General features: G+C 47.0%; 1 protein-coding gene across 1 annotated transcript; it reads right to left on the bottom strand.

The window, feature by feature from the left end:
* Nucleotides 1-5,011: 5,011 nt before the first annotated feature.
* Nucleotides 5,012-20,694, bottom strand: Prnp (prion protein (Kanno blood group)). The gene is made up of 3 exons (XM_075962239.1): nucleotides 20,514-20,694; nucleotides 18,205-18,298; nucleotides 5,012-7,204 (listed from the first exon to the last, which is right to left on the bottom strand). Exon 3 carries the CDS (start codon nucleotides 7,192-7,194, stop codon nucleotides 6,430-6,432), a length of 765 nt encoding a protein of 254 aa, XP_075818354.1. The 5' UTR covers nucleotides 7,195-7,204; nucleotides 18,205-18,298; nucleotides 20,514-20,694; the 3' UTR covers nucleotides 5,012-6,429.
* Nucleotides 20,695-26,285: the final 5,591 nt, after the last annotated feature.

Here is a 26,285-nt window from a genome sequence, read left to right as displayed (position 1 = left end):
TCTTTCTATGTTTCATACTCAACTGGGATGTGTTGGCTGAGGCTGCCTGTTTGTTCCCAACTGCCTAGACCACTAAACAAACACAAGAAATCTGTATTAATTGTAATACTGTTTGGCCAATATCTTAAGCATATTGTCAGCTGCTCTTATATCCTAAACTAACCCATCTCCTTTAATCTGTGCATCACCACAAGGTCGTGGCCTACTGGCAAAGTTTCATCAGACTCTGGCAGAGGTGTCTGTCTCCTGCGGATGGCTACGTGGCTTTTCTCTGAATCCACTTATTCTCTCTCTATATCTTTCCCAGCCTGGCTATGTTCTGTTAAGCCATTGGTCAAAAGCAGTTTTTTTATTTAACAGTGACAATAATACATATTCATAGCATACAAAGGAAAATCCCACATCAGGGATGAAGTGTGCTCTGACCAACGAGACTCTAACAATCTGAGACATGTGGTTACAACAGACTCATGTGTTGGAGGCTTAGTCCCTATCTGGTGGCTGCAATCATTGAGAGATGACTGAGTTGTGTCAACACCAACTTCATCAATGGGTTAATCCATTAATAAGCTCACACTGAATGGACCATTAGGAGGTAGGGCTTCCTTGGAGAAGGCAGGTCCTTGGGGATGTCTTTGGAGGTGCTATCTTATTTCTGGCCCTTTCCTGTCTGTCTCTCTGTTTTCTGACCATGAGATGAGCAGCCTGCCCCACTACATCCTTCCCACCATAATCTTTGCCACAGGACATCCACAACAATGGTGCCAAGTGACCATGAACTGAAAATTTAGAAACTGAGTCAAAACAAACTTTTCCTCTATTAAACTATCTTTCAGGTATTGATGACAGCAATGAAAAGTATAAGTAACTAACATGGATATTAGAAGACATTTCTGTAGCACTGGCCACCTTCTAGAGGGTTGCCAAGGAAGTCCCTGGGAAGATGAGGAGGTGACTGTCTAGGAGGGTGGTTGAACTGGCTGAAAGTTATCAGTGTGAAAATTTACTAATTTCTAAGTATGAGAGGTGCCTTGAATGGACATACCAACCAGTTTATCCTAAGGGAAAATTTAAAATTATTTTCATGATTTGGGGACTTTTTTGATTTTTGTTTTTGTTTGTTTGTTTTTTTGAGAAGCCAGTGTCTCAGAAGTGTGACCTGGGACAGTGTGGGACAACAATGGCCCTCTGAGGCCTAATTCCCTGCCCTGGTTTTCAAAGTATCATGAAATGTTGGACCCAGAAACAACAGCTTGAAGAATCAGTCCTGGGCTCATGGGAGGAAGGACAGAGGTCTCTTTCTGCTGGATGTTGGCTTTGAGGTAGCTACCCCTGAAAGTCCCTGTCATAATCTGAAGAAAATTACTGTTTATCTTACATATGCCTCTTGAACCCCTGAAGCCTGTATCCGTGTTAGAGAAACAACATGGCCCCAAATGCCACCTTCCTTGTTCCCTTGCAGGAACTGTGAGTTAGCTTACACAGAGCAAGTGAATCTGCTGAAGGCCCAAGGAGACTGCGTGGTCTCGAGGTTAAGATAACGGTAGAAGAGAAGCCTGCGCCATAGAGAAAGCTCGCCAGGGAAGCCAGCCGGTATGTCAGTTCTGAAATAAGCTCCGAGCTCCACTGCCAGGAAGGCACTAATCCTGTCGACTTGGATGGTAGCTGGGCATGCTGAAGTAGGCAAATTTCCACGAGTTAGAGGCCAGCCTGGGTTATAAGAGAGCCTGTCATAAACCACCCCCACAAACCAAACAAAGAAACATAATAAAAGGAACACGAAGGTAAAGATGCCTCTGCCATATTCTGAGCCCTCAATGGTTCCACCAAATGGCTGACCGCACCTAGAGGAAGGAGTATGACTGACTCCAACCTTGGCATCTTCTGGCCTTCAGGTTAGCAGTAGAATGTCATCTGGGAGCTTGCAGACCCCACAGACTCTGGAGCTACAGAGCCTGCCCTGGCCTACAGTCTCAGGGCCCGCATTTAACTAGCCTTGAGTGACTGAGGCACATGTAGGAAGCCTTCCTTGGTGGGATGGCTCCCACCCTGATTTAGCTTAGCATCTCACTAACGGCAGACCTCAGGGTTGGGGCTCAGCTTCATGGCGTTCACAGAGGGACATGCCCATCCCTTTCCATGCTCCTTTTGTCGTTTGCCCAGTTCTCTCCTTCTAAGAGGATTTCCAGACAGATATCTGGTCTCTGGCACTGTATGTCAGAGCTGGGCAGTCTTCCGTTTCTTGATCTTCAGAAGGCAGCAGATTTCTCAGCATAATATCTGCATCAGCAACACCTCACCACCTAGAAATTTGTTAGAAATGCAAATTTCCAGGCCCCACCCCATCCTCAGGAGTCAGTAACCGTATAGGTGAGACCCATCAGTCTGTGTAACAAGTCTTCCAAGGGTTGTAGATTCAGCTGCCAGGGCCTTGTGTTAGAGTGGTCCATGGGTCCAGCACAGCATCATCTAGGAACTGGACTGGAGCTGGGACTGGCAGATTCATATGCATATTCAAGTTCAAGGAGCCCTGCTTCAGGTCAAGAGGAATCTGACAAAATACTTGAGCCCTGCTGTAGCTTCCCTGGAGAATGTGGGTAGCTTCAGGAGAAGGCAAAGGTTGGAAATAGGTCAGTGGAGATAAATCCCAGTATGGGGTAGAGTTCTACCGAGCCAGAGAGGCAGCCTGGCTTAGGTGGAAATTAATCAGAATGTTTGGATCAGCTGGTTGAGTCAGGCCAAAGGTTCTGGATTGAGGCTCCTACTGGAATAGATAGTAGTTCAGACCTATTTCCCTCCAGAGGTGGAGAACACTCTGAGGTTCTTAAAGGAGAAGGGATGGGGCGGGAATAAAGGCAGCATCTGGCAGTTCTCCAGAACCATTTGTAGGGGACAGACAGGGATATACTTAAGGCATTTACTTTTTTGTTTGTTTGTTTGCTTGTTTTTTGTTTGGGTGCATCTGGAGGCTGGAGGTCGACCTTGGGGGTCATCCACTTTATTTTTCTGACATGGTCTTTCATTGACCTGGATCTCCCCAAGAAGGCCAGGCTGGCTAACCAACAAGTCCATCTCCCCAGAGTTCCTGGAGGCTGGACCAGGTGTGATCCCAGGCTCACTCTGGCCGGGTCGTATCATTAATGGGCCAGCTGAGCAATTACAATGGTCAGATGACGGAGTTTATTTCCAGGAAGGAAAATGCCTAAAAGGGAGGGTGAAACAGTTATCAGAACTTTTGTTTAGGATTGACTCTGAAGTGCATTTTCAGATAAGGTGTGCTTTTGAGAGTTTGTCTTGTTTTTAGCTTAGTGAACGACATCTCAAGGTGTTATCCTTTCATCTTAGGTACGAACTGACTCTCTGATTACTGCAGGAGATGGGTATCAGCATCGGGTTTCCCCAATGTCTTAGCATCTTCTACAAACAGACACGTACCCTGGCGGAGGCAACAAGTGTGTCAGTGCGATAAGACCCGTTCTGGTCAAAGACTCCTCCTGATGCTGTTCACTATCTGTTAGCATTGAAACACACCCACTGGTCTCCCACCACTCCGTGCCTCCTGTGGCCTCCTCCCTGACCTCAGGTTAAAGGCACTTGCCGAGAGGTCTTTGTCTCCAGGCTTCTCTCCTGCACGGTGGAGTTGCTCCCAGAGCTCCCCTATATGGCCCGTGAATGTCACGACTGCCTTAATTCCACAGGCCTCTTGGAGTGGGGTCCCCACCCTCCGCCGCCCCGCAGGGTTGGGTGATCCTCAAAGGCCTGCTGGTGGCACTTTCACAGCAGACGCGCCCGTGGGAAGGAAGGCTGTGGTTTCCATAGAGACTTCTGATTTCTTGCTTTTGTACATGCCAGTTGCTCAGGAAAATTTCTACCAGGTGAGCAAGCATGGCTGTGTTGGTGCCTTCCCTTACAGACACCCTCACAGAGTGAACTGCCAAGTGTGGCCTTTTGGGCCAAAAGTTTGAACCTGAAATTGCAGGGCCTGAGTTATGGGGGTTTCAGATGGGCACTTTGGAGCTTAAGTCTCATTTCAGTCAGGGAAATCTATTTCTAAGCTGTGCACGAGAGTGCACACTTTTAATCCCAGCACCTGGGAAGCAGAGGTAGGTGGATCTCTGTGAGTTCAAGGTCAGCCTGTTCTATATAGTGAGTTTCAGAACAGCTAGGGCTATGCAGAGATACCCTGTCTTAGAAGAAAAAAAAATATCTATGTCTAAACCAGGCATGGGAGTTCACTATTGTAATCCCAACGCTTGATGGATACTCCATCTGGCAGGAGGACCAGTGTGAGTTCAAGGCCAGCCTAGGCTGTACACTGAGAAAAACTGACTTGATCTCACTGCCCCCACCCCCCAGAAAATCCCCCTATTTTTAGGGATTGAGGCATAGATTAGTATGTTTGAGACCCTGGGCTCAATCACCACAGCATGGTCCAAACAAATGGGGAGGGAAGGTAAGAAGGAGGAAGAGAAGAGAAAAAGTGAATTTGAATTCAGGACAGAAAAACACTTCCGCTGGGGCTGGAGCCGTGGACCAACCAGCCGTTAAGGTCACTGGCTGTTCTCGCAAAGGACCTGGGTTTGAGTCCCAGAACCTATGTAGTGGCTCACAAACATCTGTAACTTCAGTACCAGGGGATCTGACCCCCACTTTTGACTTGAGGGTAATGTATGTGACACACAGACATACAGGCAAAATACTGATACACAGGAAGGGAGGGAAGAAACAGACCTCTTTCAGAACATGGGTCCTACCCCCCAACCCCCATCCCCACCCCCTCAAGCCCCAACAGTGCCTTTGTGGCCCAGCAGGATTGAGTACAATGAGATATTTAATGGAAAAATGAAAAGGCAGTGGAAATCAACTCTGGCCCATGACCAGAGGTAAGAACTGAGGCCCATCAGGGGCAGATATGTAGAATTAGCCATTACTTGCCTTGTATGAGCCCCAAGTTGGCCTGGCAACAAACACAAGGGCCAGAAGCACGGAACAGAGACCAAACCCTGCAGGCGCCTGTCATAGCTCCTATTTAATGTCAGTCAGAGAGCAAACATTTATAAACTTTTATATGACAAAACAAGTACATGCGGAGTTACAAATCTAGAAAATGTGAAGTCCATGCAGATTTCAAAGACCAGCGTGGGGTCCACTTTGGATTCATTTACGGAACTGAGTGCACGATGAAAGCCTAAGGGCCACAGAGTAAGCATTTAGTAGTGGACGGAATGGTCAGTGCGTTACAAACCTCAGATGCATTAGAACGGGAGGCCTAAGCTTGTAGTTACACTTTGTATATTGTACACAGAACACCCGCGGTGCAGGCCGATGCTATGGCAGAGTGTTGTGCGTCTGCTCAGCAAAATACGGAGCAACTGAAGGAACAAGGTTTGCCTTACTTAAACAACGCTAACAGAATTTCTCTTTCCACTTTGAATGGAGCCTGCTTCTCTCATGGGCAACCTTAGATTGTCTCTTTGTTGTCCGATTCAAATACAAGTACAGAAACTAAGGGTATGACCTAATTCTGGCTTTTGACAATTATGAGACAGAAATGAAGAAATGCAAGTGCCTTGACTTTGCGTTATAACCACCTCTCCCTTCACAGGAGGGCCACGCCCTTACAGTGCTGGATCTCCTCAGAGTCAAAATCTTCCGGTTCAATCCAAGTAAGGTTAAAAAAAAATCATTCTAGCGGGGCACTGGCTTTAACCCCAGCACTTGGAAGGCAGAAGCAGGCGGATCTCTATGAGTTCAGGGCCAGCCTGGTCTACAAAGCGAGTTCCAGGACAGCTAGAACTGTTACACAGAGAAACTCTGCCTCAAAAAAAAACAAAACAAAAACAACAACAAAAATCATTCTAGTGCCTAGGAAATGAACAAAGGTTTGCTTTCAATGTTAGTAGGGGAATTTCTTCTTCTTCTTTTTTTTCTCTCTCCATTGCCTTAATCAGTAGAGTTTGTTAGTAAAGAAGAGGGCCGCTATGGATGCCTTAAGTATCCCAAATGGGGGCTGTTTCTTAGGGCACCATACCCCAGCAGTGACTTCTTTGGTTGTAGAACCCTTCACCTATTTTAACAGTTAGTGTGTCTGTCACTGTGCACTCTGGGTAGAAGTCAGAGGTCACACCGGTATTTACTCACTAGACCGAAACAAAGCCCCGGCTAGCCGGCGGGTTATTTGCTGTTAGATTCTTATCGGCCTGCGGTTAGCACTGGCCTACAGTGGACTCAATCAAAAGACTCTGGGGTGAATCGCATCTGATCTACTGTACATTTCCCAGGTCCCGTCAGTGCCAAGGGCATTAGCCTATGGGGGACAAAGAGAGAAGCAAGAATGAGACCCCACCTCAATTAAAAGAGCTATAGGTGGATAACCCCTCCCCTAGCCGAGACCACAAGAAGGAGAAAGTACAAGCAGGGCGGCTTCCCTCATCCCACTATCAGGAAGATGAGGAAGGAAAGGAGGAGGGTCACAGGCGGGGATGAGAAGAACACCACGGCGTGGGAATATCTCCCTTCATAGTAGGCCTGGGACTCCTTCTGATACTGGGTGACGCACATCTGCTCCACCACGCGCTCCATCATCTTGACGTCGGTCTCCGTGAAGTTCTCCCCCTTGGTGGTGGTGGTGACTGTGTGCTGCTTGATCGTGATGTTGACGCAATCGTGCACGAAGTTGTTCTGATTGTTGTACTGATCCACTGGCCGGTAGTACACTTGGTTAGGGTACCGGTTCATGTTCTCACGGTAGTAGCGGTCCTCCCAGTCATTGCCAAAGTGGATCATGGGCCTGCTCATGGCGCTCCCCAGCATGTAACCACCCAGGCCCCCCACCACTGCCCCAGCCGCAGCAGCACCTGCCACATGCTTCATGTTGGTTTTTGGCTTACTGGGCTTGTTCCACTGATTGTGGGTGCCACCTCCTTGACTCCAGCCGCCGCCATGGGGCTGACCCCAACCACCACCGTGAGGCTGTCCCCAGCCACCGCCATGGGGCTGTCCCCAGCCACCACCATGGGGCTGCCCCCAACCACCACCCTGAGGGGGGTAACGGTTGCCTCCAGGGCTGCCCTGCCCAGGGTATCGGCTTCCACCAGTGTTCCACCCTCCAGGCTTTGGCCGCTTCTTGCAGAGACCAACATCGGTCCATGTAGCCACAAAGAGTGCCAGCAGCCAGTAGCTGAGGTTCGCCATGATGGCTGATCTGCAAAATGAAGAACAAGGCATCATTGTCTTATCACCCAGGCTGAAGCTGCTTGACATTTGTTGCAGAACAAATGTGTGATAGTCATGGCTGCAGCCCTCCTCGGGGTGGGGGGGGGCGGTTTCCTTGACAGAATTTAGGAGACAAATAACTGTAAACCAAAGATAAACAACTCATTCTCTTAAGGCAAATTTGACAAATATTTTTCTCTATTCCTGGGAACAAGAATTGCCCCCAACTGGTGAACTATGTGTCATCTAGGGGAAAAGCATTGCATGGTGGGTATGCCCTGGCTTTGAGCTTCTCTAGATTTGGGATTTGGAACCGGGTATGATCTTGTGGGGAGCCTGGCAGCTGTACTCAGAAGGTTGCTATCATGGACCCTGGGTCCTCTGTGTGCGTGCCCCTACACTAAGGAGAACCTCTATCCACAAACGTAGACCTCATTTCCCAGAATTCCAAAAGGAACCTGTGAGTACACCCATCCTGAGTAACCTAACCCCAGAAGGCCTGAGTCAGGGTCCAGTCAGGGGGACTGAGCGGCTGCAGCAGGAGCAAAGACTGAAGATAGCAATTGTGGAGGTGAGGAACCGGTCTCTCGAAAGCCAGGGGTGGGGCGTGGGGTATGGGGTATGGGGTATGGGGCGTGTGGTGTGGGGCGTGGTGCGCGCGGTGTGGGGCGTGGTGCGCGCGGTGTGGGGCGTGGTGCGCGCGGTGTGGGGCGTGGTGCAGGGCATGCCTATCACCACAGTGCTTGTTAGGAAGAGGTTGAAACAGGACGACTGTGAGCTCTAGACAAGTCTGGGCTGTATAGCTCATGTCTCAAAAACCATACCAAGAGTATCTTGTCTGTTGCCGTTTTCTCTGGGCTATGGCACAGAGCAGGACATAACAGACAGCTGTCGAGCGAAGGAATTAACATCCCGCGAGCATATTAAAGCCAAGAAGCTCCTCGAAGGAATTCTCAGTCCAAGTTTATTAGAGACAGGAAGCATCTAGGATTTAGCAGGCTTGCTTGAGAATTCCTCAGTCTCTCCACAGACAAGAGAGACGGACTGGCTGGGCTGCCGAGAGCTGCGTTTACAAGCTCAGCCGATGAATAAATTTGAGTCCAGTATGAATACTTGTTTTTGTTTTATTTTTTGAGATAGGATCTCACTCTGAAGCCTGGGTTTCTCTTTCTCTTGAACTCCTGGCAATCCTCCTGCCTTAACCTATTCAGTTCTGGGGGCCACAGAACCATTACATTTAGCTTAGTATTAATATTTATGGGTGATTGTTTTCTTCTGATTTTTGGTACAGAAGGGCTAGTACAGTTTAGAAAACAACAAACATGCCAAATAGCCCTGAGGGCAATTTACGACCCTCCACAGAACACACCTTCATCATATATAACCTTCTTTCAGATTAATGTTCTCCTTCACCCTGGATGCCGAGATAAGGTCCAAGACAGCGGAAGACACAAGCTATTACCCAACTGTATTGCCACATCCTAGGTCAAACCACATGCCCTGTAAGCCAATAAGCCATAAATCCTAGAAGGCCACACGCAGTCACACTCTGCCGAGTCCCACATTCTTGTCACTCAGAAGATGAAAGATTAGTTTTCAATTAAATTCTATGGTGTATAAGAGAAAACCCAGAAAATAAACAAGCTAACATTCTGTTCATATTTCTACTAAAACTATCGAGAGGGGAAGTGCTGTACTGGTGGTCATAAGTAAATCAAAACATATTTAGAAACTACAAGTCAGACTAGAAGGGCTGAGGCCATCTCAGCTGAAATTTCTGCAAGTTTCTTTTAGTGAGGGTCAGAGGGCAGGACACACTCCCACACCTCCAGCCCCCCCTTCCAGTCCTGCTCCCTGGTCCGGCCCATTTTCTCACGGCCTAGTCCTGGGACCCCACGCTGCTCATGCTTCAGGGAGCCTCACTTTAGGCCTCGTCTACCCTGGACCCGGTGATAAACCTTAGAATCCAGCGCATGGGAGGCCGAGACAGGACGATTCAAAGGTCACTGTAAGGGTTGGGGAAGGAGCTCAGTGACAGAGAACTTGCTTAGCACGCGTGAGGCCTGGGGTCAAGTCCCAGAACCTCAATCAACATCAACAATCAATCCATCTCTCAGTCTAAAGGGTTCTTCGCTCATGCGGCTGAGCCAAGCCTCGCCATAGTTCTTGGATTTTCTCTTTGTCACAGCACACACGAAACCCCTCTCAGTTCTGTCTTTACAGGGAATCCTGTAGCTTTCACACCTTTCAACACGACTCTCTTAGCTGCTGGCTCCACCACTGCTCATCTGAGCCCTACAGCCGTCCATCTAGCCTTCTTGTCGGCCCCCAATCCTGCCCCAGCGCCTATCGCGCTTTCCTTTTAATATACGGTCACATTGTACTGGTTTCCCAAGAGGCTTTCTTCCATATCCAGGCTAAAATACGAAGTCCTGGCCATGGTGGCTGGGAAATCACAGGACTTGGCTTCACTCCCTCCTCCTCCCCAGCCTACGTAAACCTGTTAGACACAAGGAGCACCCTGGGTTACACAAAGAAACATATGCACAAAGAGAAAGAAAAATTGCGTGGCAAGGCAATTTCTTTTGAAAAAAGCGTATGCCAGAACTGAGAAGCAGCTACAGCAAGCACACGGCAGCAAGAAGTTGGCGTGGTTTGTATTTAAGGCAGGTGGTGACTGTGCCTTTTCCTCACTGGCTTTTCAGAATAGCTAGTTTGTTTTTTAATTTTTATTTATGTGCACTGGTGCTTCGCTTGCATGTGTATCTGTATGAGGGTGTCGAGTACCCCAGAACTGGAGTTGCAGACAGTTGTGAGCTGCTAGCTTCACGGATGTTCACGTCTTTCATTAACTGCGAGTTTCCGGCTGCTAGCTCTTCAGGTATCTGCCCTTACTGTCTCCTTGAGGTACTCATGGGAGAGACTTGGCCCCCATGTAGTCTCAATCTCATTCCTCAGACTGAGTTTCCACTGTGTTCCAGTGGAAGAACAGCCAGTGCTCTCAGCCGCTGAGCCATCTCTCCAGCCCCCAGACAGGCTGGTTTGAAAAGTATCAGCACAAAAGAAACGAAAGAAAGGGAGAAAGGGTTGGTTGTCAGAGGCCATCAAGGTCTGGGGAGGTTACATTTGTAGGGAGCTGGGGCTTTGTGTAAACAAAGGCTTTACCAGGTGGAGGAGATGAGATCTGTAAAAATGTCTTACAAGATGTGTGTGTGGGGGGGTGATTTTTGGAATACTGGCTTGCTACCTTTGACAGTGAGCAAATATTCCTCATGAACCCCCAAATGGGTCCCATCTCTAGGTCTTTGCTCCCTTGGCCTAGGTAGCTCCTTCCCCAGCTACTGATGTGGCTCCCACTCTTAAATGGTGGAGGAGGGGCTCCTCATTCCACCTAGTACAGCACCTGTTAGTATTCAGGCATCTGCACTGGCCTGCCCTTGGGGTCCTGACAGGATCCGTCCTAAGAGCTCCTCTGTGCACATCCACTACAGCCCCTTTTAAAAGGTGGGCCTAACCCACCTCCTGTCTCTTTCTTCCTCTCTCTTTTTCCATTTTTTTTTTGCCACTCTTTATCCCCAGTGACTAGTCCCTGTCCCTTTTCTCTCTTTCCCCAATAAACCTACGTGAGCCTTGTTGCATGGAGTGACTTCTCTTCACAGCGTTTCTTAAATGACAACAGCATCCCTTCTCCTGTCTGCTTTTGCTGCTTCAGTTCTTTCCAGGGTAAGTAATATACTTGACATATTAGTTCTTGTGGACATATTGTCCATTTTCTCCACCACGGGGCAGGTTCCCACAGGGCAGAGTCCTGGGCCCGTTTACAGCAGTGTCCCCAGACACAGTGCCTGACCAATAACCATGCACACAGTAAACCTGAAGGAATGACTGTGAAGACACCTTTACTGAAACCTAACTAACAAGCAACTAGGAACAAGGACTTGCAATGGATGTTGAAGGAGGACTGCATTTAAAAACTTACAAAACATTCTTTACTACAAATGGTCAGCTAATAATCTCACTGAACTAAGCAAACATTCGTATGCCAGCCGCTGTGGTAGGCGCAGGCTGGCTGAAGATAGTGTTATATGATACAGACAGGGTGGGAGCCAGAGAAGGCTGCTGGGAATCAGGCTGAGTTGGGCTTTGCACGTGCTTCTTTACGGCTGTGTGGGAGCCAGCTAGGGGTGTGGCTCAGAGAAGGGCATCCGCCTGGACGTGCCCCAGGATCCATCTGCTGCAGCGCAAAGAAAAAAAAGTTACAGTTCTGAGATCCGGAGACACGCAGGAGTGGGAAATGACACCACACAGTGACTGGACTGACAGAGAAGGTGTGTAGGAGGGAGAGGCGGCAGCTAGGGTAGAGGTGGGTGGGGTAAAAGGGACACTGGCAGACCTGAGGACACCTGAGCCGGCAGCCATAGTGTGCAGGCATGCAGGGGTCAGGTAACAGGGCCACCCACGCAAAAGGAGCAGACCTCGGGGACAGATCACACCTGCCGTTCTTGGTCTAACATTACTGCATCTCTTTCAGTCTCAAGACTGTCTTAAAAAAGACAGCTCATGGCAGCCTTTGCAACCCGCCCTCCCTTTGGATGCTGGTTCTCTGGCAGGCCTAATGACAAGGCCCGTGAAAGGCCTGACCTGGTCTGGAGGCATCATGAGCCACTCAAGAGTCTGGGTTCCTTTTCAGAAAGAACATTCATGAAGCAGGAACTGTGTGTACAAGTGTGCACATCTAGGCTTGTGTGTGTAAACAGAGCGGGGAGGCTAAGTCTTAGGCTCTAGCACTACAAAAGATTGTTGGTTCAGCAGTAAGGGAGCTGAGGTAGAAGGGAGCCATGCGATTCAGTGGGCAGCCTCTGCGGGGAGCACAGTTTCGGATATAAATGGCAAGAGACCGAAAGAATCTATGTGGGACCCCAACTTCAAGACTAGGCAGCTACATGGGCAGGACATGGAATGTGTTCCCAGTCTGGAGGGAGGTAGATAGAAGGTTTGTTTTCGGCTACACTGTTGTCAAACAACACGTGGCGTGGGCCAAGAGCTTCAAGTGTCACCAACTGGAGACATCAGTTGTGTTGTCCCCACACACACACATGACATCCGAGCCATGGGCACATGCGGCTGGCCTATACTGTATACTGATATTGGATAACGTTGGAGAATTATAAAATATATCAAGACAGGATCATTTCAAAGTCAGCTGAGAACAAGAAAAGCAATATTTAATCATGAAATTCCTTTACAGAATCATTTCTAAAGAGGGACTCAACCTTATACAAGACCGAGGCAAGCTTAGATATTAAATTACAAGTCCTCATTCTCCCAATAGGGCCACCCACGTGGGCAGTTCCTGGGCTATGGATGTAGCGAGTGGCAGAGCATTTGCCTACATTACAGCTCCAGCACTAAAAAGACTGCTGGTTTATTAGGCTGCTGGCAATAGAGATGAGATTTCTAAGTTCATGGCTTGTGATGTCTTCTAAGATATTTTAGTAAGTACTTCATAAAGGTCATTATCTCTTTTTTCACTAAGAAAGACACTCCTAGAACAATAGCAATAGGAGTTTCCTTAACCTGATAAACATCACAGTAAAACCAGGAAACATAACCAATGATCTTTGAATACATCCCTTTTAAGATCAGAAGCAGATAAAAAAAAAATTAAAAAAAAAACCCCAAAAACCAGACTTCCATTATTCAATGTGTCAAGATGAAGAAACAGCAGGTGCAGGGACCACAGGAAAGAGTCAGACTGACATCATTTGCAATTAACAGGATCACAGAGAAAACACAGAAGTAGGTAAGGTTACCGAAAGATAAGGGTGTTGAATACCTTTAGTTACAGCACTCGGGAGGCAGAGGCAGGCAGATCTCTGTGAGTTCGAGACCATCCTGGTCTACAGAGTGAGTTTCAGGGCAGTCAGGGCTACACAGAGAAAACCTGTTCTCAAAAACTAAACCAAAATCAAATCAAAACAAACAAATGAACAAAAATCCAATACTGGAATTCGGCAAGGTTGCAGGATCCAGGATGTGTGTCTTACTTTTCTATTGCTGTGATAAAGCACTGTGGACAAGGGGGCTTAGAGAAGGAAGGGTTTATCTGGTGCTAACATCTCCAGAGGGGTAGGAGTCTATTGCTATAATGGGGGTTGGGGAGCAGGGCAGCAGGCAGGAAGGCATGGCACAACAGCAACTGAGTGCTCACATCAGGAGGCAGAGAGAGAGGCAGAGGGGGAGGAGGAGAAAAGAGAGGAGAGAAAGAGGAAACAGAGAAAGGAGAGGGGAGAAAAAGATAGAGGAAAGAGAGAGAGAGAGAGAGAGAGAGAGAGAGCGAGCGCTAATTTGAAATGACAGGAGTCTTTTGAAACCACACAGCCCATCCTGCAGTGACATACTTTCTCCAGCAAGGCCACACCCCCGAGTCTTCTCAAAATGACTGAGATTTACAGGAATATCTCAAACTACCACATTGAGTATACAGAGACCAACATCATTTCTATACCAGTCATAAATAACTAGAAAAAAGATATTCACAGAGCAAGCAAACTATAAAACATTTAGAAATGTACAAAACTAAATAAAAAGAGGTTTTATATGGAAGAAATTCAAAACTTTAATTCCAGGTTGATTTTTCTGAAGAGCTTAATAAACTCACGCCCTCAATCCCAGCACTCAGGAGGCAGAGGCAGGTGATCTCTGTGAGTTCAAGACCAGCCTGGTCTACAGAGCTAGTGCCAGGACAGACTTCAAAGCTACACAGAGAAACCCTGTCTTGAAAAACCAATCAACCAAACAAATAAACTCACATAGAAAAGAGACATGTCTATTTACCACAAAGCCAACAATAAAGGAAGAACCAAGGGGAGAATGTGGCACACCAGACTTAAATCACACTATAAAGCCATTAAAAAAAAACCCATAAAGGCATTAAAATTCAGAAACAGACCAACAGACTAAAGTTCAAATATGGAAGCATGCATACACTCTGTAACAAGGACTTGATTTGATTCGCCAGTGGGCACCACAAACCAGTAAGGAAGGAAGGTTTTGTGCTTCTGGGAAGCTGAAAAACAAAAAAAAACAAAACAGAAAAATGGATCCCTAATTCCATGTGCAAAAGTAGACTCTAGACAAAGAGAAGACCTAGTGTGAGAGAGGCTGATGCGCGCCACTGTCATCCAGCTCCCAGGAACTTAGACCACCAAGCTTCAGGCCAGTCTGATGTAGGGACCAACTGTTAAACAGTGAAACAACCAATAGGCCATTGAAGTGGACAGTTTTCCAAAACACCAATGGTCAATATGCATCTGAGAAAAGGTTCAATATCACTGGCTGTCAGAGAAGTGCAAATTAAAATCAAATATATTCCATTTTATCCAACTCAGAATGTCTGTCATTAAGAAAACCAACAGCCTGGGTTGTAGAGACGGCTCATCTGTTAAGAGCACTGATGATTGACTGTTCTTTCCAAAGGACCCAGGTTCAGTTCCCAATACAGCCCTCTCCATTCTCAGGGATCCAGAGTCCTCCTCTGACCTCCACAGGCACCAGAGTTGGTACATAGACCAACAGGCAGGCTAAATACCACAGGTGTAAAGTAGTAAAGTAATTCTACTGGGTGGTGGTGGTGCACACCTTTAATCCCAGCACTAGGGAGGCAGAGGCAGGTGGGTCTCTGTGAGTTCAAGGTCAGAATAAATACCAGGACAGCCAAGGCTGTTACACAGTGAAACCTGTCTCAAAAAAAAAAAAAAAACAAAACCAAAGGGGGGGAAAAAAAAACAAGTAACAAATGCAGGCAAGGAGAAAAGGGGATTTTTACACATTGCTGGAAGGACTATAAATTAGACCTCACTATGGAAATTGGAATGAAGGTCTCATAGAAAACTAAATCTAGATCTATCATATGACCTAGCTAAACCAAAGGATTCCAAGTCAGCATGCCAGAAACACTTGCGTGTTGATGTTTACTATAGCATAGTTTACTAAATAAAGCTAAGCTATGGAACCAACTGGGGAGTCTATCAACAGAAATGGGAAAAAAAAGAAAATGGAACTTTATTCAGCCATAATGAAAGTAAAACCATGTCATTTGGAGGAAAATGGATGCAACCAGAGATTATCATTTTAAGTGAATTAACTCAAGACAAATGGTGCACATTTTTTCTCACATGGAGAACTGAAATGGCTGCTGGGTGTCTTCCTTCATTGTTCCCAGCCTTATTTTTTTTTGGGAGGGGGGTGTGAGGGCTCTCACTGAACCAGAAGTTCACAACCTCAGCTAAGCTGGCTGACCTGTGAGCTCTTAAGAGTCGCTTGTCTCTGCCTCCCAGTGCTGGGTTCTAAGACTGTGCAGCTGTGCCCAGCTTCTTATGTGGGTGCCGGGGAATTGAACTCAGGTCCTCATGCTTGTGTGGCAAGTACTTAAATAAATGAGCCATCTCACCGGTTCCATCACTGTCCCTTGTAAGTAAGGAGCTTTACTGGCAAGAGCAAACAGCTGCATATTTCTCTCTGATCCTAATTTACTGTAAAGACCACATTTGGGAATAATAAAAGAACTCAGAAGAAAGCGAGAAAGCCTGTCTATTTCTTAGTTCTGAGCTAGCGTCTGATCTCTCAACCATCAGAGAACGCCAAGTCTGCTCTGTTCCTCGATTGTTCTGGGAGCCTACACAGCTGTGATTTCCTATGTGAACCCTTTGGAGAAGCACCTAGAAAAGTCTGTGGCCGGGGGCCACGGGCTGAGGATAAGTGAGCTCACGAGAATGGCAGTCTCTGCAATCTGCCACAACTAAAGACACAGTGGGGTAAACATTCCATTCACAACGGCACTGAGAAACTCAAAATATCCGGGGCTCATCCTCAAACAGCAGACTTACTGAAGAAAGCTGTATGGTTTTGCTGAGATATTAAAAAAGAGGCTAGAAAAAGCAAAAAGACATGTATTAATGGAATTTAAAAATTAATATAAAAAGAGATTCCAATTATATCCAAATAACTCAGCGTCAACATGATTTTATCTAACTCAGAGGACCTTTAAGAAGCATGGTGCAGTGACACTGAGAAGGACGCACGGCCTGGTGTCCCAGGAATGCAATCCCCGTGGCTGAAAGGTGGAGGATCAGGCACACTCAAGACCAGCCTTGCTTACAGTGAGTCGGAGGCTGGACTGTGCTGCGTGAGACAGACTCAGCCTTCCCTGTCTGCCTGTCTAAAAAGGAGCGGATAGAGGACAGAGTTTAATGCCAAGCAAGTGCCTGGTACACATGTAAGACTCTGAATCTGGTCCCCAGCACTGAAAACAAAACAAACAAACAAAATAAAATAAAAAGCCCTAAAATTAAAGAAATGTTCCCGTGGGAAGAGAATTCAGAGCACACCTGGCTGGCCATGTCTTAGAATGCAAAACTACATAGACATCGCAAGAGCAACACATACAGCTACATAAGGAGAGACAGGGAGGGAGGGAGGGAGGGAGGGAGGGAGGGAGGGAGGGAGGGAGGGAGGGAGGGAGACAAAAGGCCCACAGTTCTCTCAGTTATTCTATTCCCACGATGCATGGCACCGAGGGCAGAGCTGCTAAGGATCTGTCCCAGAGACGTAACAGTTCAAGATGCTCCTGCTGAGATCCACAAGCACTGACCAGTTTCTGCTGTCCACTAAGGCAGTGCTCTGAGACTCAGAACACATACAACTTGAAGCTTTGTCAGTTAAACTATGAAGCAGAGAGGATCTCTCTCTCTCTCTCTCTCTCTCTCTCTCTCTCTCTCTCTCTCTCTCTCTCTCTCACACACACACACACACACAAATACACACACAGACCCACAGACCCCCAACCCATACACACTGGTGCTCCCCCTCCCCGACTCCATCCCTGGGGGAAAATTCCTGTCTCTCTTGTGCTTGGTAGAATTAATTCATTTCTCATCACTTGAGGTCACTAACTCTTAAGGAACTGGATCAAGCTATGTTAAGAGGACGGAAAACATTTAAGTGGTTTTAATTGGTATCTTAAGGCCATCTCTGGAACAAACGGGGTCCCTAAGCTTGTTTATCATCAGAACTACTTTAAGAACTTTTGAAAAAGCCATCAGACAGTCTGGAAGTATTTAATGATGGCACCTGAGAGGTTGGAAAAGCCTGCCATGGAGCCTGCCCGCTCTCCGTCCCCTGCCAAGCTACGTCACCAGGGACACAACACTTATTCTGCTTTCTGTTAAGAGGGTGCAGCTCCCTCGAGGCAACCACACAGCACTGAGGTAGCAAAGAGCAGGATATCCTCCAACTAAAAGGACGGCTTAACATGTGGGACTAAGAGCTAGTGCACACACTATCCCCATTTGTGTGTTATAACACTGTATCAGATAAGACGTATTTTTAAAGCATTTATTGTGCAGAAGCACACAGAGACCTTGAGACAAGGGACTGGGAAGTTAAAACCAGTCTTCAGAAAAACCAGCTGGGTGTGGTGGCTGGTGATTGGCTCCGACTCCCAATAGGAGTGCAAGGTTGCATATAGGAGTTCCAGGTCAGCCCAGGCCTGTGAAACCCTGCCTCAAAACAAGCAAAACAAAACAATCCCAAACAAACAAAAAACAAAAAAACCTCCTAAACCCAAACCAAGAAAAAAAAAAAAAAGAAAAGAAAAAAAACCCAAACAAAAACAAAAGCAAAATGAAAAAACCCTTCACCTTCTGACTTGGTTGAGATTTGGCATAGAAATGTATATCTGTTACTATTATTTTTTAAATGTTTGCAGTTCTCTGCCTGGTACTATCCTAGAGAAAGCTGTGGCCTGGGCTCCCTGGAATCAAGCTGATTTTACGAGACATCAGTGCACAGCAAGGTATAAGCCCCACATCACATTATTAGGTGGCTTCTGGAGTAAGTGCGGTGCTTAGACTTTTCTGGTCCCCATGTCCCCAGACAGCTGGTGATTTTCAAGTCCTCCTGCAAGCCCAAGATTGGCAGGGCACTTACAATCTGCTGTGGCTCTCCGAAACTGGTACCACTAGGAAGGCAGAGTGCTTCAGGTCAGTTGATATTGTTCAGTTTTGAAATATATCCAGGAGTCCTTCCAAACACACAAAAAAGTAAAATTAGAATGGATAAATAAACCTAAGAACCGAAATACAATCTATTCTAATATACTAATTACCAAACCACTAATATATACAGTCACATAAAATGGAGCAGCATTTGAAAATGGAAATGAGATCAGCTCAGATAAATTCCCCTAAGCAATTATGACATGGTCTGTGTCAATTTAGAAACTAAAAAACTATCCCTAGGTTCAAGCCCCAGTATTTGAAGAAAAGAAGCCTGGGGAACTGCTTTGATTCTTCCAAACAAGCTAGTGGAAACAGGTCATCTACAAACACAGAGTCAAGATCACACGTACTTTCTGAGTCCTTTCGTTCCTGCTCCTTTTCTGGGTTTTTCTCATGCATAGGGCATGGGTCCAAGGAGAAGCTAGGTCTCCTAACCCATGTTTTGACTCTGTTTCCCCCAGTGATACCTGGAGTCGGGACCCCTAAGGAAGAGTGTTCAGGATCCCTAAGGTTCCTTCCACAAACCTGTCGTGGTTTTCTTAGCTGCTGAGCTGTTCAACATTTAGACTGATTCTCAGTGGGTTCTAATTTTAAGTCAGTCACTGCTTAGCATATGGCTCCCCGAGCCCTTTGTTCTATTACAGGTAAACTGCCAGAAGTAGGGTTTCTGGGTCACAGCTCACAACTAACATCACCTCACCAGATTGTTCCCTGCAGGGCACAGTGGCTCATGCCTGGAACCCTGAAGCACCAGGGAGGGCTGCCACAAATCTGAGGACTGCCAGGTCCACATAGCCAATTCCAGGCCAGCCAGAGCTATATTGAGAGCCTGTTATGCACTGTTATGAACTCACAAGGACGCAAACACTCCAAACTAACCAATGAATCAATCAAACAAACAAAAAAAGCCCCTACCGATTTACAATATCCTTAGCTATGTGTGAATAACATTCAGCATCAAGTGTTACACAGACTGTTAATCTTTGCAAGCAATACCAGACGTAGGTAGCATTTTCTCCTTTTGAATGAAAGGGGCTGGAGAGCTGGCTCAGCAATTAAGAGTAGCTCTTCCAGAGGACCTGGATTTGGTTCCGAGTGCCCACGTGGTATTGGCTCATGACCATCCATATAACTCCAGTTTCAGGGCCTCCAACGCCCTCTTCAGACCTCCACGGGACCAGGCACACCCACGCATATGTGGATGTGAAACGCTCATACACATACATACTTAAATCTTAAAAAAAAAAGATGAACAAAAGGAACCCCAGAAAATGTCAAGTCATAAAGTTGGTTGTAACGCCATCTTTCTTGCCCTTGAGTAGGGCCACCTGTCCCCCCCAAACTCGAACGTAGTGGTTTTAGGCAACCTCTGAGTTAGGGTTGCTGTTGCATTGTTTTTGTCTTTTTAGTAGATGTAAAAACAACAAACAAACTTGATTTAATTTGCATCTTACTCAGAAAAATGACTCATCGTTTAGTCCCTCTTATAAATAATATGGAAAGCTTGTGTCAGATACAAATAAAAACACAAATCACCTCTTAGCTTTCTACTTCCTTCCCCTCATCGAAGCTCTCGGGTGTGTATGTGTGCGTAGGTAAAGTAGTTCCTTCATTGAATAGTTAAATTTTCCAGATGTCTGACATTTTAATTCAAAACCGTGGCTCCTGTTTGTTACATAATTAGATTGTACAAGTCTTTAATACCACCCTACCAGTTCTCCTAATGAAATGGGGACTTAAGCACATGGGTAACTGTCATTAAACCACGATATTCAAAGTAAAAAATCCAAAGAAAATAAGACAGCCATAAAAACGCCAAGGTAGGACAGTGAAATCCCGAGGCACGGCGTTGGGTATGGGGCTGAGAGATGCTGAGGACGGACGAGACCACGGTGGAACTATTGGATAAAATTATGTTCGCTGTAGATAATACAAAGAGAGAAGAAAACAGCAAACGACAGTCAAAAGATGCCATCCCATCCCCCTCGGAGCGAAGCTGGACAGTGAACCGGGAACGGGAGGAAGGGCTGGCTCCTGGCCTCTCCTGGGATTCGGTCCCCCCCAGGAGACGCGCAGCGGCGGGTGCGCGGTCACCTCCCAGCCAGGCTTTGCCTAAGTCCCGAGGCCTCAGTGTCCCGAGAGCTGGAGCAAGCCGGGCTTGGCTCTGGGAAGGCCGAGGGCTTACTGAGGCCTGACATTTGCACTCCTTCCCGAAGCCAGGCTTCAGAAGCCGCTTACCTGCCACCGATGCGAGTGTGAAGCCGACGTACCGACTCGGTCAGCAGCTCCGACGCCGCTGGGGAGCGGGGCGGGGCCGGGATTAGGAGGGCTAGCAGGGCGGGGCCGGGAGAGGGGCTGGGCTGGGTGGGGCTTGAGAGCGTGCTCACCAATGGCTGCGCCCGCTTCTCCCTCGGGGAATGAGTCATCAGCACTCCAGACTGGCTTAAATGCTTGTCTCTGTTCAAACCGCCCCCAGGTGTCATCACTCCCTGACGTCGCTCACGGACTATAAAAATCATCTTTAATGGAAGACTGGTCCAGAACCCAATGCTCCCGTTACATAATGGGGAAGGTGAGAAAATGAAAGGTTGCTTAACGGAGCGAGAAAGTAATCGCTGGAACTTTGGCAGCAAGAGATTGCTAAAGAGGAAGATTTTTGAGCTCAATATTTAGGCATTTCCCAAAATCTATAATAATTAGAGGTCTAGAAAGTGCTTTTGCCATTGCCTGTTGGTTTATTCTGTTCCTCCCTTCTTTCCTTTTTCCTTTTTCTTCTCTCTCCCTCCTTTTTTCTTTGTCTTTGGGGACAGTCTCTGTATCCCAAGTTAGCTTGGACTGCCCACTAATTAGTTCAAGCTGACCTGAAACTCAAAGCTACGCTCCTGCCCCAGCCTCCTGAGTGCTGGGATTATAGGCTGCACTAGTGTGCCCAGCTCATCTGCCCACTTTCCGCGTTTGTTTTGTCCGGAGAGAAAACTTCAGCAACTCCTTCTGCACGTGTCCTGAAGCAGGTTAGAGGAAACAATATTTTTGTTCAAGATGCTTGCCGAGAAGATTACAAGATGATTACAGACAAAGCTGTAATCCCAGCTATTCAGGAAGCCGAGGCAGGAGACGCTCAAGTTCAAGCTGGGCAACTTAATGAGACCTTGTCAAAAAGAGGCAGGGAGTTGCTGGGGAGCTGGTTCAGTTCCCAAGCACGAGGACCCGAGTTTGGACCCTAAGAACTCCGGAAGATTCATTGGGGAAGACATCTGATCTTGCCCTCTGATCTCCACACACAGGTTCACACGCACCCTTGTGCACACAGTCCCATTCACATGTTGCACACTCCCATGGCACATACATGAATTGCTGCTGATACTGGGACAGAAGGGCCATAAACCCCAGGGAAAACAGAATAATCTGCCCCCGTAATGAGGGACAGATGCTGAAGACCATTGACAAACACAAAATTGGACTGGAATTAAGTATTGTGTCCGGCATCAGGATCCCAGAGGACATGGTGGTAAGGGAGTGTGGGAGCCAGGAGAATCACAGTTGTCATAAAATAGTTCTGTCCATCCACCCCCGCACCCCGTGTGCATCCGTGTGCATGTGGGTAGGCTCTTAATGGCTGAGGGAAAGGAGAGGGCTGGAAACATAGCCTTTGGCTGAGTTCATTCAGTTACAGTGAAACTAGATTTCAGCGGGTTAGAAATAGCAGCGCTGGTGGCTGCTTGACATTAAGTCTGTCTAGTGAATACTTTGACCGTCCCTCAGATCCTTGCCTTCTTGCCTCAGAGGGCGCTCACTGTGAAGACACCCGCTTGCCTGTTCTGAATCAGGGAGAACATATCTTTGAATTTTTCTAAGGCCTGCCACTTGCTGTCAGGAGAGGAGGGGAGGGTTGGGAAGGGGTGGCCAGGTTAGGTTAGGTAAGGGACCAGCACTCCCCTCCCCCGGGACTCTGAAAGGCTTGGTTAGAAGACATCAAAACTCAGCATTTTCTTCAAATGAATCAAATATCTACCGATTGACTGCTCTCTACCCATCAGGAAGCATCCTAAAAGGCTTTTCGGATGGGGGATTAGAAGTGAAAGGGGACTGGCTGCTAGGCAGCCTGCCTGGTTGTTATTGCTGTGTAGAATTGGGCATGGTGGGATAAGCCTGTCAAAGAAGCATTTGAGAAGTCTCTGCTTGTGAACAAGGACATGTTTTAAAATCGGCATATGGCTTGAGTTCACTGCAAGGCTGGCAGAAGCTGGACATCTTTCTGCTGTTTGGAAGGGAAAGTGGGTACCTGGTGAAGGGAGACCTCCAGCCTGCCCTAAGGCAGAGGCCTGCACCAGTGCTAAACACATTGCAGGCACCAGGCCTTTTGGGATAGAATCTCAAGGAAGGAGCAACTTGCCTGAAAATGGGTTGTTACACCTATGGCTCAAACCACGCATTGGAAACCTTCCGCCTTCTTAGAACTGACAAGATAGCACTATTTGACCCTAATGTAGAGATGACATAAGATGGCGTTACAGTTTGAATGTGTCTCCTTCAGATGTCACCGGTGGGATCTTATTATGAGGCTGGGCCTTTAAGTATCTCCTTCCCCTCACAAATCCCCTCCTTCCCCTGGTAAAAGAAGTTGCGCACATAGCTTTACGGTTTGGATGTAAAATGCTGCCCAGGCTCTCAGTGTGGACACTTGTTTCCAGGGCACAGCGCTGTTCTAGGGGTTATATAGCCTTTGGGATAGACCCCTAACTGGTGGATGTAGGTGGCGTGGGTAGATCCTGAAGACTTTTCCTCTGGTGCTGGTCTGAGTTATCTGCCTCCAGATCCGTCATACATGCTGGATGTCACGAGCATGGCCACGCCTTCCATGCTGTGACGATGACCTGGGAATTCCCTACAACCTGAGCTTCCTACTTTAAGTGTTTCTGGCAAGAACTACATCAGGAAAATAGATAACACTCTTGACTGGTTCCACGGGCTGCCTTGGTGCGGGACCCAGTGCTCTCGCCACCCTCCTCAGAGAGAATACAGGAATAAGCACCAACTTGAAAGGAGACAGTTGGTGTTATTGCTCACCAACCCTGCTGGGATCTTGACCTTGGACCCTCTACCCTCCATAACTGTGAAAATAAGTGTCTGGTATTTATTATCAAGCCTGTGGTACTCTGCTGTAGTGTCAGAAGTGGACAAAGTCAGATGGTTCCCATGACTCCTGATGGGGAGAATTTGGTGTTATCTCCACAAAGTCCGGAAGTTTTGGAGGGTGGAGGTAAAGAAATGACACAATATGTGGTTTAATTCTTCGGTTAGGATGTCCAGACGGTGTGAATTTAGGGTTAGAGGACATTGATGGCAAGGCACGGAAACCCCCTCAGCCTGGCGCAGAGGACACACAGCTTCTTATGAAGCACTGGGTGACAGGTGACGGAGAGCACAGCCCAGCCTTCCAGGCAGTGTTTGAACGGCTGCCCCGCTCACCTCCTTCTTCAGTCATCTGTATAACAAAAGTTATGCAGGTCCTATAAGGACATTAGAAAATATAGACAGGAATAAAGACAAATGTTCATGGTGGAATTAGAGAGATGGATCAGTGGCTAAGAGCACTGACTGCTTCCTCTTGCAGACATCCTGGGTTCGATTCCTAGCATCCATGCGGTAGCCCACAAACCTCTGAAACTCCAGTTCTAGGGGATCGGATGCTTTCTTTCGGCCTCTGTGGGAACCAGGCATGCATATGGTACACAGACATACTTTCAGGTGTGAGGCTGGAAAAGATTCCATATCCGTGCTGAAACCTTGTGGGAATTCGAACTTCACCTCCACCCCTGAGGAAAGCCGGGGATCGCTAGGCCCCCTTTAGGGGAAATATTAGCTAATGAAAAAAAACCAAGCTACACAAAACTGCTGACAAGATGCTGACCACCCAACTTCCCCTATCAGCTGAGTAATGATGGATCAATCAGATAGAATTCCAAACAGCCCCTGCGGTTAGCAAAGGGTCTGCAGATGTCTGGACCAGGTACTGTTGCTACCCCGCCCCCAGGCAATGACAGCCTATCAGAGAATAAAAGCTAAGCTTTATAACAATCTTCAGCCAATTATGATACAGAATAAGTAATTTTGTATTTTGAGACTGTAATCTTGTGACTGAGTTGCGTTTTTTGTCTTTAGACACTCCTTACAACAATAGTGGGATCCTTCTCCATTTGCTGTGCCAGACTGGGAGGCAGAGGATCCGTGCTAGTCCGTACATAATAAATAAAACCTGACTTTTGCATTCGGGAGTGTGTGTCTCCATGGTGGTCTTCTTGGGGGGGCGTGTCTCAGGACTTAGGCACAACATAGGCAAACACCCATACACATAAAATCAATAAAAATATTTAAAAAATATTTCTGGATTTTCTTCCTCTCATCTTTTCTGTCCTTAAACCAGGTATAGTTCTGAGTTTTGAACTAGTCTCTCCCCCAGATAACAGTATCTTCTGAGATGCTGTTTTAATGGTTTCAGTGCATTCTTGTAGGTGCCCGGAACACATATTCCTACAGCTAGACACCTCGCCAGGAGTCAAAGGCATGAAAGCCTGGAAAGTTTTCTTGGTGTTGAGATCAAGACGCCAACATGGTCGAATCAGTATGCGTTTCTACAGAAAGGCCCTTGGAGTCTCTGCCGCGCCTTACAGCTGCTTCCTAATCGCTGTCAGTTGGATACCTGGAGATGCTGTTTGTTCATTGAACACTTGAAGGTCCTTCAGTTGGTATAAGATCAACTGTGAAATTCTGGCATGTTCAAAGAGCTTTGAGAAGCAGAGTGCTGAGGAGACATTCTGACTCCAAGACGCAGGATGTGGCGATTATGTGCCGATCTCCTGGTTGCTCGGTCTCTGTTTCCCATCTCTTTTTTCTATCTTACTTGGATACTCATCTAAGTGATTATCGGGGTTGAGTTTATACCCTGTGTTACATGAGTGATACCACATCTACTGCAAACAAGCTGGGGGGGGGTATGTGGAATTCTCCCCCTCTTTCTGATGTGTGTGTGCGCATGCGCATGCATGCGTGTGTGTGTGTGTGTGTGTGTGTGTGTGTGTGTGTGTGTGTCTTCCCATGCACGCACGTGTGCAGACCAGAGGCTGACAAAGGGATGTCTTCCTCAATCACGTCTCACCTTGTTTTTTGAGATAGGGTCTCTCACTGAACATGAGCTCACAATTGCAGCTAGGTTTGCTGGCCAGTGGGTCTCAGGACTCACCTGTCTCTACCCACAGTGCTAGGGTCACAGCCCCAGTGTCTAGGGAAGACAGAAGCCTGACTTTGATGGACGCTGCTCTCTAAGTAGCAGGATTGCCTCCTGTCCTGAGCACAGGTGAAGCCTGTCTTCATTTTAGATAAAGTTAATCAGGAAGTACGTGACGGCCCCATTTGCCAGATGAATTTAGGTTAAACTTCGTGATAAATGGTGCTGTCAAGTTGCAAGACTAATTACTGAAAAGAAATGCAATGTCCAGCATCTTTAGGATTATAAAAAAGACAATATTCCTCCTGTCTGTTCACTTTCTTAGCAGATTGCCCGTGGTGTTCATCACATTCTGGTTGAATGCTTATTCAATAATAAAGCTCCTTTCTTTTTCCACTATCTTTGCAGAGAATTTTTTTCTTTGTTTTATTTATTTATTTATTTGGATTTTTCGAGACAGGGTTTCTCCGTAGTTTTTGGTTCCTGTCCTGGAACTAGCTCTTGTAAACCAGGCTGGCCTCGAACTCACAGAGATCTGCCTGCCTTTGCCTCCTGAGTGCTGGGATTAAAGGTGAGCGCCACCACCTGGCGAGAATTTTTTTTCTAAAACTTCTTAATTTCCATCCATCTTCTTTCCATTTTGCTAAAGTATCTGCTGAAGAATATCTTAGGACAACTCAGGGGTCGTTCTGACCCATTCCGTATCCTGAGAAGGTGGAACGGAGAAGCAGTCCTCCATGGCTTGCTGGGCATTTCTGTCTGCAGTAGGAAACTTCTGAACAGGC

Source organism: Microtus pennsylvanicus, chromosome 2 (assembly GCF_037038515.1).
Source record: "Microtus pennsylvanicus isolate mMicPen1 chromosome 2, mMicPen1.hap1, whole genome shotgun sequence".
Taxonomy (NCBI): domain Eukaryota; kingdom Metazoa; phylum Chordata; class Mammalia; order Rodentia; family Cricetidae; genus Microtus; species Microtus pennsylvanicus.
This window is presented reverse-complemented; position numbering and strand designations above follow the sequence as displayed.

Excerpts from the sequence above, each read along its gene's own strand:
- Prnp (XM_075962239.1), bottom strand. The coding sequence starts at position 7,194 with ATGGCGAACCTCAGCTACTGGCTGCTGGCACTCTTTGTGGCTACATGG.